Raw genomic sequence first — 12,424 nt, 5'->3', positions numbered from 1 at the left:
GAATGAATATAACAAACATATTTTTAGCCCTCTACCTCAAACGAAATAGCTGTCAAATGCCAAATGTTTGCTTACCTTCCGATAAATCATGTGACACATAGCTACCCTCAGCTTCATGCCAGCCCGCTGTACATGATAGAAGTATAAGTGGTGCATTATAGCGAGAATAAGTGTGCACACAGACAGAGCAGCTGCGTAGCAATACGCAAAATTCAAAGCTACCTCATCTGAGGGATCGTAGTTTTCAAAATAATTAATAATTTTTCCCAAAAAAATTGGTTGAACTATTTTGAGGGTTTCCTAAAAGAGAAAGAAAGGAAAAAAGAGTAAACAATTTCATATCATGACATGCTACCCAACTTGGTGCCTGGACAAACAGGAGTCAAGTTACTGCTGCAAGTCACACCCCGTATTATTTTGTCTTTTCTAAGCTCTGAAACATCAGGCCAATTTTTATGAACATGATATCCAAAACAAAAATGTTCCACATTAAAATTTAGATGAATCTTTAAAAAGAACTCTCTCGATTACCGATAAAAACTTTGATGCTATTCAAGTTACAGGAATATATGCTACGGCAGCATTTTTAAAGATGACACAGTGCGTCCTTTACAACCACTTACACATAGCAAAAAAAACAAACACAAAAACACAAACTCTTTCTACAGGGCATCCCACTCAGACACATAAAATCCAGCCAAGCATTACGAAGCAAGTCAGCTGGCTTGTAATGTCCCAGAAGTATTGCACTGAAATCAGTTCGCTGTTCCAAGTCCATAATCCTGCAGTTACAACTCACTTTTTCAGTTTTTAAGAGCTGCAGCTCGGTTTTAGTTTTGAGAGAGTATACAACACTATGGGTTCTCCAAACAGCCCAGCGTGAACTCACTGCTATGGATCACACAATCTCAAGAGGCCAACTTTCACATCGCTGTTAGCTAAGAAATGTGTTGTGTCATGTTTCACACCACTTACCTCAATCATTGTGAAAATTCCAAAAACTAAATAGGACTTCCAGTAACAAAGAATAATCGCTTTTGTTAAATGGGGTGTTTTTCCTCTCTTTTTTGCTTTTTGCACCTCTTTATCCCAGTACCTGACAAGTAGAAGGTAAACATGCTGGAGGACAGAAGTAAAACCATAAGGCAATTACCTGGAATAAAACAGTTTCAGACTTGCAGCAAGATTGCCACGATCACCTTTATACTCCACATTCCTTAAGAAATTAACAAGATAACAGGTAGTCATGTTTTCTCGTCTACAAACAGATTGCATTTAGTATTAAAGGCCTATTTGTTCTCCTATAATTGCAAGCAATTTGCCACTGTTGACTACTATTGCCTTTGACATATTTGCAGCTGATGAACCCGTTCTTTCTTTATTCTCTCAGCTCCAACAGCCAGTCATCTTCGTTAAGAGCCTGTCATCGTATGATCTCCAGACTAAGGACTGACCAGAGGCAGCATGGAGTACCACAGGTTCTTGCTATGAGATCTGAACTTCCCCAGAGTGGTTGTGGTGCACAGCCCTTTCTTGTGTCTGACCCTTACTCGTCTCTATCACGTGCTTCCAGGAGGATGAGCAGGTAAGGCACCAGAGCAGAAGGAGCCACGTGTAGCGGTTCACTCACTTCACACTCCCCACAGCTCTCTGACAGCAAGGATTACAACAGTGGAGTGGCAGAGACCTTTGTCTTACCGTGTGCCTAGCCACAAGCAGGACACAATCTGTTCACATTAAAATCAAAGACAGGAACAACAAGCATAACTGTGCAGTTAAGTATGAACAAGAATAACCAGAACCTACGCAGACTTCTTAAAGCACACTGTTGTCAGACAAGATGTCCCCCCCTTGTTTCTGGAGGCTAAGTATTTTCTGCCAGGCTCTCTGACCTTGCTAGCTTGAGGGCTGAAATAAGTCTAAGGCATGAAAGCCAAACTTACTATTTTGCAACACCACACACAGGTTTGAAGCATCCAGTACAGATAGGAAAACATAACATATTCATTTTTACTCTCTTTTTTTGTTAGAAGGATTATAGTTATTGTCTAAATTCTTCACAATCAGAACTGAATCTGCATAGGTTCTGTTTGCTGGCCTTAGAAAAAAGGCTGCTTCCTTCAGTGGCTATTTATGTATTATATTCTTTGCTTCTTGGCCAAGCGCACTAAATAATAAAAAAAATAACTAATTTTTTTTGGCATGCTGTATTTTCTACCATTTCCTGACTCATGGAAAGTGTGTGCTTTTACTGTAAGAATTACTGGAAAGTGTTCATCTTCCTCTACAGTGAACTCCCTGAACCACTTCAAGGCACGTCCTTGGAGTTTGGCAAAGATCTCCTGCTAGAAAGAATTTAAAAGCAGCATTCCTATGAGTTTATCACCGTCCCTCTTTCTTCAGCCACCTCAGCCACAGCAGGGTGACATAAGAACTGGTCATAACCTTTAGTTTCTGGATTATCTTTACTCCTTAGGAGCATTCTCTTGTCTCAACCAAACTATTAGGAAAGTTGATTTGTTCTACAGCCTTCAGCACAAAGGCAAGGCCACGTTTTTATTAATATAAAGGCCACCCTCTTCATTACAAGAGATTTCTTCTAATGGTATTCAACAAAGATTGATTGATGACCAAAAATCTCTATCGCAAGGTTCAAGATAATTTACATAAATTATTATTCTTGGGAGATATTTCGCTGTTAATAGAAAAGAGAGACCCTCTTGGGTCCATGACGACATGAACTGGTATTTATAAAAAAATAAAGACACTTCCTAAAAGCATGCTTCTAGATGTACATGATGTCCAAGGCATTTTATCCAATTTGCCAAAAAGTGGTATGTTTATGTACACATATAGAAAGGGTACACAGTTCTCATTTCAGTTTGTCCTCCAAAACAACAAAAATATTTTTCCTCATTTTTATGAAGAGCAGTTTTTAAAGTTTTCATAGCTGTTCTGCCAAAGACCAGAAGACTTGGATTCATTTATTAAGGATTACAGCAGTAACAGTTGATAAAAAATCTTCTTTTTCAAGCATTCTGCAAAGTGCCCAGACAAATTATAAATGATAATAATAGGAATACTCTAACGTCCCTTCGTTATGTATGTAAAGAAATGGAAACACTTCCATGGCATGAGCTGTAAATGCTACTCTTAACTCTCCAGCATTTTTAACAGTAGACCTTGTTAAACTTATAACAGCCTCTTCAAAATTTAGACTATGAATAAAACCTCACCTTCACCATCTGAAATACAATGAAATAGAACAATGACTCTCCTTACCACTGCAACTCCTCTCCCAGCTTCTCTGAGGAATCTTCTGGCAGCACTTTATACATATCATCTTCTTCAAGTTTCCGTTTGTGGCCAATAATAAATAAGGGATTCAGCCACCTGTTTAAATGTGAGTTATTAACAAACTGATCAGCAGACCAGAAGAGTAATTTCTTTACATCTTAATTTCATTATTTTACCCCTTTCTTCCCTTCTTTTCTTGAGCATCATTCAGCATCCTCACATTTCACCTCATTTGTCTTCACAAAACCTAAGAAGTCACCCCCATTTTACAAACGCAAAAGCAAGGTCCTAAAGTTGTTCAGACCCCACAACACTTTACTCCCAGGCATCCAGGAGATGCACGACAGAAAGCACAAGAGTGACAATAGCACCCATAGGACAGAGAAAAAGAGAATGACACCTATGAAACATTCAAGCCTTAGTGGAAAGTGGGCAGCTAGAAAACCTGCAGTTTGACACTTAGCTTGTATTTCTGAATATGTGATATTTGGTTTTCTGGAGAAGTGTGAATTTTAGCTTTCATGCTCATTCCCTTGACGTATTTTCCAGGTAGGCAAACACGAACAGAACCAAGAGGTCAGGGATGGACCTGGTTTGGGAAACAACACTTCTTGCACTCGTGACAAGGTATTTGTCTGATGTCGATTGCCTGTGAAAGTTCAGTTTCTGATGCCTAATTATTCCTTGACTTCACCAACCCAGATTTTCCAAGAGCACCTGGCGCACTGTATGAAGTGTATTATTTTCTGTAAGGCATGCAAGTGAGAATTCAAGGCTGTGATGGTTTACAATGAGGGCATTTATTTATTCCCAACCACAACAGTGGTTACGAATACTCATCAACTAGCTTTGCATTTCTTGCTCAGGCATGCTCCTATTTAATTTTGTACACTGGCTTATGAGAAGTTTGTTGTTTAGCGTTAGAGAGGGTGGTGAGGAAGGATGAATGCTAGAAGAGGGGGCCCAGAGAGTTTCTTCCAAGGCAGAAGTGTCACGACAACCTTTCTCATGGGCCCCATGGCACAACTGTACGGGACAAATGGGATCAGTAATATTTCTCCTTCACTACTCAGCATGTTAGCGCACAGTATTTGTGTGACTCATCCAAGGATTAAATCTCTATCCCTAAAGTACCATCTTTGATGCTTAACAGCCCTTTTTGAACTCTTGGAAGGAGTACTGAAGATCTGTATCGTATGAGAGCTGCTAAGTCCTCAGTGCATTAAACGTACAATTAGGAATAGAACGTACTTGTCAGACAAGTCTGCTGCTTGGACTGTATGGCCAACACAGGACCAGGGCCCAATCACTGCCACAACTTTTCTAAAGGTTCCAACCAAACTTCATGAAGATCCAGAGCTTCTGCCTGGTTTGACACAAATCTCTGCATTGAAGCACATCGAATCTGGGGTTTGACACCGAGCTCCACTGAAACAGCTCTTCTTTGGCCCCAGCTCCTGCTACCGACTACAGGTATGAAGAAAACATGAAGTAAACAACCTCAAGGTCATCACAACAGTTTCTGCCTGCTGGATGGGGGAGGCTTCATCTGCTCCAGGACAGCCACAGGAAACATCTGCAGATTTCAGCCAGCTCCTGTGGCTGATACCAAGTGTTCCCCCTCTTGCAGCATCAGTACCAGCTACAGCGTACTCCGCGAAGGAGCCAGATGTCTGCTCTCTAACAGAGTGGGATAGAGAACATGTAACCTTCCCCAGGTTTTTTAAGTATCAGACCCATGATGAGGCTGCACTTTCAGGAAAACACAGGAAGACCACAGAAAGACTGTGACCCCACCTGCGAAATGACTGAAGAAACACAACAGTCTCAAGGCTACAGGATTGCCAGAGGGACCTAGCATGTATGGTTTGTAACAAATCCCACCTCTCCCCCGACTCTACGTGGTCCACATTAATTAAGTACTGTATGTAGTATGAGATTTAATATCCTAATTAAGTAGCAGGTGGAGGTAACAATGGAGGGTAAAAACTGCCAAAATCGCAAGTTTTTCAGACTCTTAGCTCCACTCAGAAGTACCACAGATTCAGGGCTTCCTATATTTTTCCATTAGTTAAAACTATAATCTTGAAAACAATCATATGTTGCACTGTAACATCAATTTTAGCATCTAAAAAGGTTATGAAAACCAACCCAGAGTGTGCAGAAACCCATGGTAATTCATGTTGTGACTCATTTAATATTTTGGACAATGTGGCAAAAAGTCAGAAGTCCAAAAGTTATGGTGGGATTAGAAAAAAAATAAAAAAAAAGCATACTAAAATAAGTAAATTAAAAATCAGCTATTGCTGAGCTTCCAAATGCCACAGTGTTCTCTGTGCTTTCCTTGATATGTCTCTAAAAGAGTTTCTGTCCAAGGGAGCACCAAGCACGCAGCCAACACTTACACACTTAAACATAACTTTAGATGTTGGACAGATGCAGCAGGTTAAGTCATAGTCTTGTGTTTTTGTGGTCTTGCTTTGATTCTTACATTGACCTCAGTTAAAACTTTACTTCCCCAAAGCCTCATAATTAATGCGGGATGATAGTATTACTTTCACTGGTCTGACTCCCTTCATACAGATTGGAAAAATACTCAAAATCTTGCAGATGCCTAAAACAACCATCACTCTTCATCTGATCAAGTAAGGCACAGCTACGTACACTTCCTTCTTTTAATATGTAAATAAAGTTATGTAGTGGAATATCTACCAGAATCGTTTCTACATTGTTCAAAACCCATTTAAGTCCCTATATGTTTGTGATATATACCTTTGATTACACTTGCTTGCTCTCTCCCACAAAGTATTGATCTTTAAGTGGTATTGCTAAAGAGGTTTTAACGGTGAGAAAGCTTTTAACAGTATGTTGTGTTACTGTAGACTATACTCGAAGATCTCTGGAAGACAGTTAAAACATTATTCTTTTCAAATTATGTTTAGTGCTTGAAGAGCTTTCAGCCCAAGAATGAGGTCTTCTATTTACCCACCACAGATGGCAAGAACAACTCAAGTTTCTCACTGACACGTCCTGAACTTCAAGCTGGAAGATCTACTTTCAGACAGAAGACTTGACATTCACATTCAGTAATTACAGGAAGAATTTCCATCAGGATTCAATATATGAGGGAGGATTACACCATGTAATTATACACGAATTCTCTATACCGAGAGCAGAGTTGAGACCATTTTTTTTCACACAGCCCACGGTTACTCCAGTCACACATTCCTAACAGGAAAACGAAACGGGCTCTTTGTTTGCCTGAAGGCTCAGTTAAATTAAGGAGTGCTGTAAGAGGACTGTTAAAGGAAGTAGGAAAGAAAAGTCAATTGCCTACATAAAGAATATCCCTGCAACCTTAATAGTCCGATGTAGCCGTAGAGGGAAGACCGCTCACTATAGTGGTGTATATGTTCTGTCCAAAAAGATACCATCTAACACTGATCTCTTCAGAGAGGGGAGGGAAAGGCCTGCAGAAAAGTAGGATCTGTCATGAACACAGAAAGTACACAAGCTACATTATTCTTTAATAAAAAAGCTAAATATATATATATATATTAAAAAAAATAAAAAAACACAAACATTAAGACAACTTAGAGAAAGGGAGGGAATATATAGACAGTGATGCAAACTACTCCCTTCATCCCAAGCCCATAAAACAGGCTCACTACTAATATACGGCCTGAAGAAAGATGTGATATGGTGGGAAGGAAGAATTTGCACCTTAGCCTCACATTTCCCTATTCAGCTTATTCAAATTGAACAAAAATAGGTGTGTTTAGTCATCATCTTCAGTTTCAATGGGTACTTTCCTGTTTGCTAAATATTTTGAATAATCACTTGGTTCTGATATATCAGCCAAGCAGCACCTCCTTTTAGCCACTATTTTGAAAGAGTGCACAGTGTGCACACGATGCCTTTCAAAGAGCCCCAAATTTTGCTAGCATAAACTATGCATAAAAACGGTAACACTTGGAAGAATCCTGAGTACCTTTTGTTCTGCAGGGAATGCCTCTGTTCTATCAAGACGATTAGCTGATCAAAGACATCAGCCTGGAAAGAAGCCCAGAATTAGTCCCTGTTACTGCCAGAATGCTGATGTCACCAGGCACACAGATTTAAAAAAAGGAAAATAAAAACCACTTGGCAACCTGGTGCAAACCCAAGAGACAGCCAACTCCAAAGCAGTAACTCGCTGCTCTGACCCCAAAAAGCCTTTCTCCTCTACAGCAGTACCTTGGGCACCGATAAAAATACAAAGCCATCCATTTCGGAACCGACAAAGACCATAACATAAACGTTCGCTTCCTGCATCTTCCTGCTCCTGGGCCCTGACATTACACGCCCTGTAACATTACAACACAGTCAACCAGCCACAGTTTACTTGGTTGTTCAGGAAAGTGCTATTTTTTTACCAGCTGTAATTAGAACAACTACACCAGTACTTTGGAAAGGCTCCACGGGGTCTGCAGAAAAAAAAGCTAAGAAATAGTTTTCTTACCAGTGTAAGAGAAGTGAGACTCCAAGGGGAGGACTCAAGCTTCCTCACCAAGACAGCATGGCAGAGAATCAGGCCCTGCTATCCGAAGGGCAGGGTTGTTACGCAATCAGAACAGTCACGCTACTCTGACCGATACATGAAATACAACTTCCTAAATGCTTCTAAATTAGGTTTGCTAGCATCCAAAAAGAAGACCCTTTCAGCCAAGGAAGATATACACTACGGGCAAGTAGACTAAACTAACCACAGCGCTCAGCCCACCTGGTTTGCTGACCCAGGGACGGGACTTGCTGCACCCCTTGTCCCGCTTGCAAACGCTCAAAAATCAACATTTTCACATGGGCAAGCAAGGTTGTGGGCCAGCCCTGCTTGTCAGGCCACCTGAAACCCGTGGGTGTCTGCCACCCCCTCTGCCCAGGGCACCCATTTCAGCCCAGCCCCAGTGACACCTCCAGCCAGGCCCCAGACCTACGCACCTGCAGCCTTGTTTTCAGCCCCCCTCTCAGACCGGCCGGGGCCCAGAGCTGCTGCATCCCCTCACTGCCAATGGACACCACAACTGACACCCCAATCAGGGGGTACGGTGAGGGGACTGCCAGGACAGGGGCAGCCTCGGCTCCTGCCCCCCTCTTGCTGTCCCCCCACAGTTGCACCCAAGTCACTCACTGCGACGTTATGACACCCTCAGCTCCACAAGCCTAAGGTCTGGCTCTCACCAGTTGCACAAAAGCCTTTCCTTCATCACTGGACAAGTCAGAAAAAGGACCAAGTGGACCACTTTTCTGATTAAGCAATTCAGACTGAAATTACAAATAAAAGGAAAAAACAAATAATGAAGTTGAACTTCTGGGTAATTTTACAGTGCCCAGTAAAAGCCACATCCTGTGTACTCTCACCAGCTAATTCCTTAAGGAGGTGGTTTACAAACTGCATTTTCCCCATTCCTTTTAAGCCTATTTGTGCGTTAAATTACAAGCCTCATCTGTTTATACTCAATGTCCAGTTATTTTTCAAGAGTTGCACAGGAGAGTCTTTGTTTACCCAAATTCTTCCACGGCACCAGGATTTCACCTTCTTGAGCAGCTTGGAAGCACTACTTCAACCACTAAGCTCCACAGAAACATGCGTTTCTCTCCCTTTAACAACCCACTTCAGAGCCTTTTTCTTTGGTTAAAAAAATGGTGTTTCCTCACGGGACCTTTTGATTACAAATCCACGTCACTTTTCCTCTGTAGCTTACCTCAGGTGCCTTTTTGTACTGATCATTACCCAGCTTCATGAGGTGACTCCAGCAGGGCTACGTGCTTGCTCATAGTCCAGAGGAGCACTGTCGGGATGTGCAGACAGAAGGACACACACAGTCTTCAGTCTTATTTTGCAGGGAATCACAAACGTCACCGCACCATGTGATTTCTTTTTCTGTGCGATCACTATTTCATATGCTCACCCATTCTCTTCAATAAACTGCCTTTTCCCACTTCCCCTTACCAAGGCAGACATCTACACTGAGTAAGGTACAAGAATAAATTTGGGTATATCTTCAGGTGGTTTTCAGCCACTGCTTTAGCCACAACTTCCGTCTGCTACTTACTACAGCTTAAACAGTAGATTTTCTTACAATAGAAAAAAATAGGAAAACAAATTAAATCAAAGTCATGTTGATCCCCCAAAAAAACTTCCAAGACTTCCAGTTCCAATGCCAAGCTGCATTAACCTTTGCTATTCAGCTTCATGTTGTCTTCTGCGTGGTTGCTTTTTCACAGCACAGTGTAAGCAGCTCAGCTGCTGAGCATCCACTTACCGATGCTGACAGTATTTGATTGCGCTTATTGCAGGCTATTTTCATGTTGTTCATCTACACTGCCAGGTACGAAATATCTGATTACTGTAACATACTTCCTGAAACTCCATATGGCAAGAAGTACAAACAGAGTGATGGACGTGAAAAAAAAGAAGAAGGAAAAAAAAAAAAAAAAAAAAAAAACAGGACACTGCCATGCTGTGGCTGCTGTTTTCTGTAGAGCCTGGGAAGAGGGAACGGAGGGTAGCATTACCTTTAACTAGGGCATTCCAATGAATTCAAATTATTAAAGTATTGCTTCCAAATCTGGCATCCACATGCCAGGGAGAACACCACACATACCATAAAATTTGATGCAACAGTCTCGGGATTATAACAATAAATTTAATTACAAGCTATTTATTGAAGTAGGGCCTAAGTAGTTACAGAGAGAAAAAAGAGAGAACGTCAATTTAGCAGAAAAGAATTGGTCATTCAAACAAGTTTCTAACCTCAGATTAACTAACTATTGAAACAATTTAGTTGGAATGGGCAATTTCTTCACCATTTGAAAAATACAACTGAAAACTATAATTGCTCTGTTATATATACGCATGTACGTACATGCTTAAGAGAAAAAAAAGCAACCACCACCACCAACAGAAAACAACGCAATCGATCAAACCCTGAAAACAAAGTTACTCAGAAGGTCTGCAGTTGAGCATAATGGTCTCTGATTCCAATTTCTAAAAGAAAATGCAAATGATGAAACCTAATGATGAATCAAATGACGAAACCTAATGGTAGCAATTTCTGTATTAGCTTCCTTTTCTACAAGTAATGGTAAGAGGGAGAATTAAAATCACTTGTGATTCATACTGATCTTACAAGTGGTTGGATGACACAGATACAAAAAAAAATACACTTTTTGAGTTACCTGGCTCCTTCACTCTTAAGGCATCGAAGAATTTTCTCATAACATCAAGACTAGCATTACACAAGGGATGCACTGTAAAATAACAATATTCATACACAATTCAGATGCTCTTCTTTCCCATGAATGTACTACTAGAGCATATAATGTTCATCAAGCTCATACTTGTCAAAGTCACAACCCCAAAAGCAAGAAGACAAGCTTTGAACAATGGGAGAAGAATGTGTCTTCAGCCTACACACTCATTACCTTAAGTTTTATAATTCAATGAAAACATGACTTCTTTTCTTCCCCTGTGAGTTTGATCCTGTTTCTGCAAGGCTGAATAATTTTAGCTTTTCTTCTACACCGCTGGCAACAAAAGGGGGGTGCTTCCTTACAATGGCAAAATTGCACTTTTGAAGCTTTTGGGGGAAAAAAAAAAGGAAGAAAAAAAAAAAAAAGAAGGACCTTTGCCAAGCTACCTGCAATGCCCTACCTTCTGTCCTTATTGAGAATAAGCAGCCAATGCCCAGGATCTGGAGAACAGAGCAGGCACGCCTAAGCAACCACATGGCAGTGGCTGCTGCTGGGGGACAGCCCTCCTTCAAGCACCGTTTTTCCAGTTCTCAGCTGAAAACACATCTGAACATCCTGTGCGAAGCAGCAGTTAAAATGAAGCAGTGCCTCAGCAACACTCACACGGCCGTCTGTCAGCTGCTAAATGCTTTGTCGAACACAAGAACAAATCTTAAAGCAATCCTTAAAGTTACATTCGTAGCTAATGAAGGGTGTTTTAATATTTTTTGATTTCAAGTAAAATCATATTAGCTTGCAGGAAAGTGGCAGCCCCTACCCGCTCAACTTAAGCCACTGCAGACATTATTTCAGCTGGAATTTTCACTAAGAAAATAGTAATGCCTTCTGACTAGCAAATGACAAGGATGTACTGGTATTTTTGACAATGATATGCAGCACAGGTCAGAGAAGAGACTTTAAAAAGGTATATCCACTGCTGACTGCAGACTGCTCTGAAGGCTTGACAGAGAGCATACGGGGCAATTTCTAAAGCTTTTCCCATCCTTTCAACCCTTTTTGCAAAGCAGGAGCCCTACAGTTTTACGCCACCACCTGATGAATGAGAATTGTCGCAGACTGCACAGCATGACGTCCCTGGACTTTCAGCAGGCCTGTCACCCCACGTGCACGGCGTTCCACCTCGCCCTGCCCTCTGCATGGTGAGAACCCGCATCCGCGGCTGGGGTAAGGGGAACCCGTCAGGTGCTCGCCTCAGACTCCAGACATTTAAAGTATTTTGATCTTGGTGCCGAGCACCTCATTGCAATCCACGGCAATCGATTAATAAAAAATATGTAAAACTAGGATGACAGAAGCAGCAGAAGAACTAGCTCTGAACACAGCCCACTTCCTTTTTCACATCTAGCGGGGTTGGTTTTGGCAGAAGCGGCAGCAACACCGCAAGATCCCAGCAAGGGTGAGTGAAGAGACCAAAAGCAGCCCAGGAATGCTACGTGGCCAGCCCGGGCTCACCCCTCTCTGCCTGGATTTCCTTGCAAGGTTGTTTCCAGGACAGGCATCCTGGTGGTGCTCAGAAGGAAAGTGTTAAGTCACAACACGGACCTCAGGCATTCCTACACAAGAACATAACTAACTTAATTTTTTCCCCCCTCTCTAGAAAGTACCTTTGAGGACGTATCTGAGCTAGGAATATTTTCAGTCAAGGATTACTTGGGACTTCTAACATCCCCCTCCCTTCCGAAAGGGATCCCTGCACCTGCTTGAGGGATCAGAGAGGGTTTTTCACTCCTGTGTCGGACGTTTCCAGAAGCGAAGAGGAGCCCCACGCGCTGACACCACAGGAGCAGCGGTTCCTGCTGCGGGAGGAGAAGCACACAGCACACACACACACACA

The 12,424-nt window shown here is 41.7% G+C and overlaps 1 protein-coding gene across 3 annotated transcripts in view; it reads right to left on the bottom strand.

The window, feature by feature from the left end:
* Nucleotides 1-12,424, bottom strand: part of ABCC4 (ATP binding cassette subfamily C member 4) — a 149,464-nt gene that overhangs the window by 136,370 nt on the left and 670 nt on the right. Inside the window, exons 2-4 of one of the 3 annotated variants that reach the window (XM_035319247.1) lie at nt 3,283-3,393; nt 976-1,096; nt 76-300 (exon numbers count right to left, since the gene is read on the bottom strand). In XM_035319247.1, coding sequence (XP_035175138.1) covers nt 76-300; nt 976-1,096; nt 3,283-3,393 — 457 coding nt within the window. Of the gene's footprint in view, nt 1-75; nt 301-975; nt 1,097-1,153; nt 1,217-3,282; nt 3,394-12,424 lie in introns of those variants that run through there. The other 2 variants (XM_035319254.1, XM_035319259.1) reach the window with 2 other exon arrangements.

The sequence above is a fragment of the Oxyura jamaicensis genome, chromosome 1, assembly GCF_011077185.1.
Source record: "Oxyura jamaicensis isolate SHBP4307 breed ruddy duck chromosome 1, BPBGC_Ojam_1.0, whole genome shotgun sequence".
Taxonomy (NCBI): Eukaryota; Metazoa; Chordata; class Aves; order Anseriformes; family Anatidae; genus Oxyura; species Oxyura jamaicensis.
This window is presented reverse-complemented; position numbering and strand designations above follow the sequence as displayed.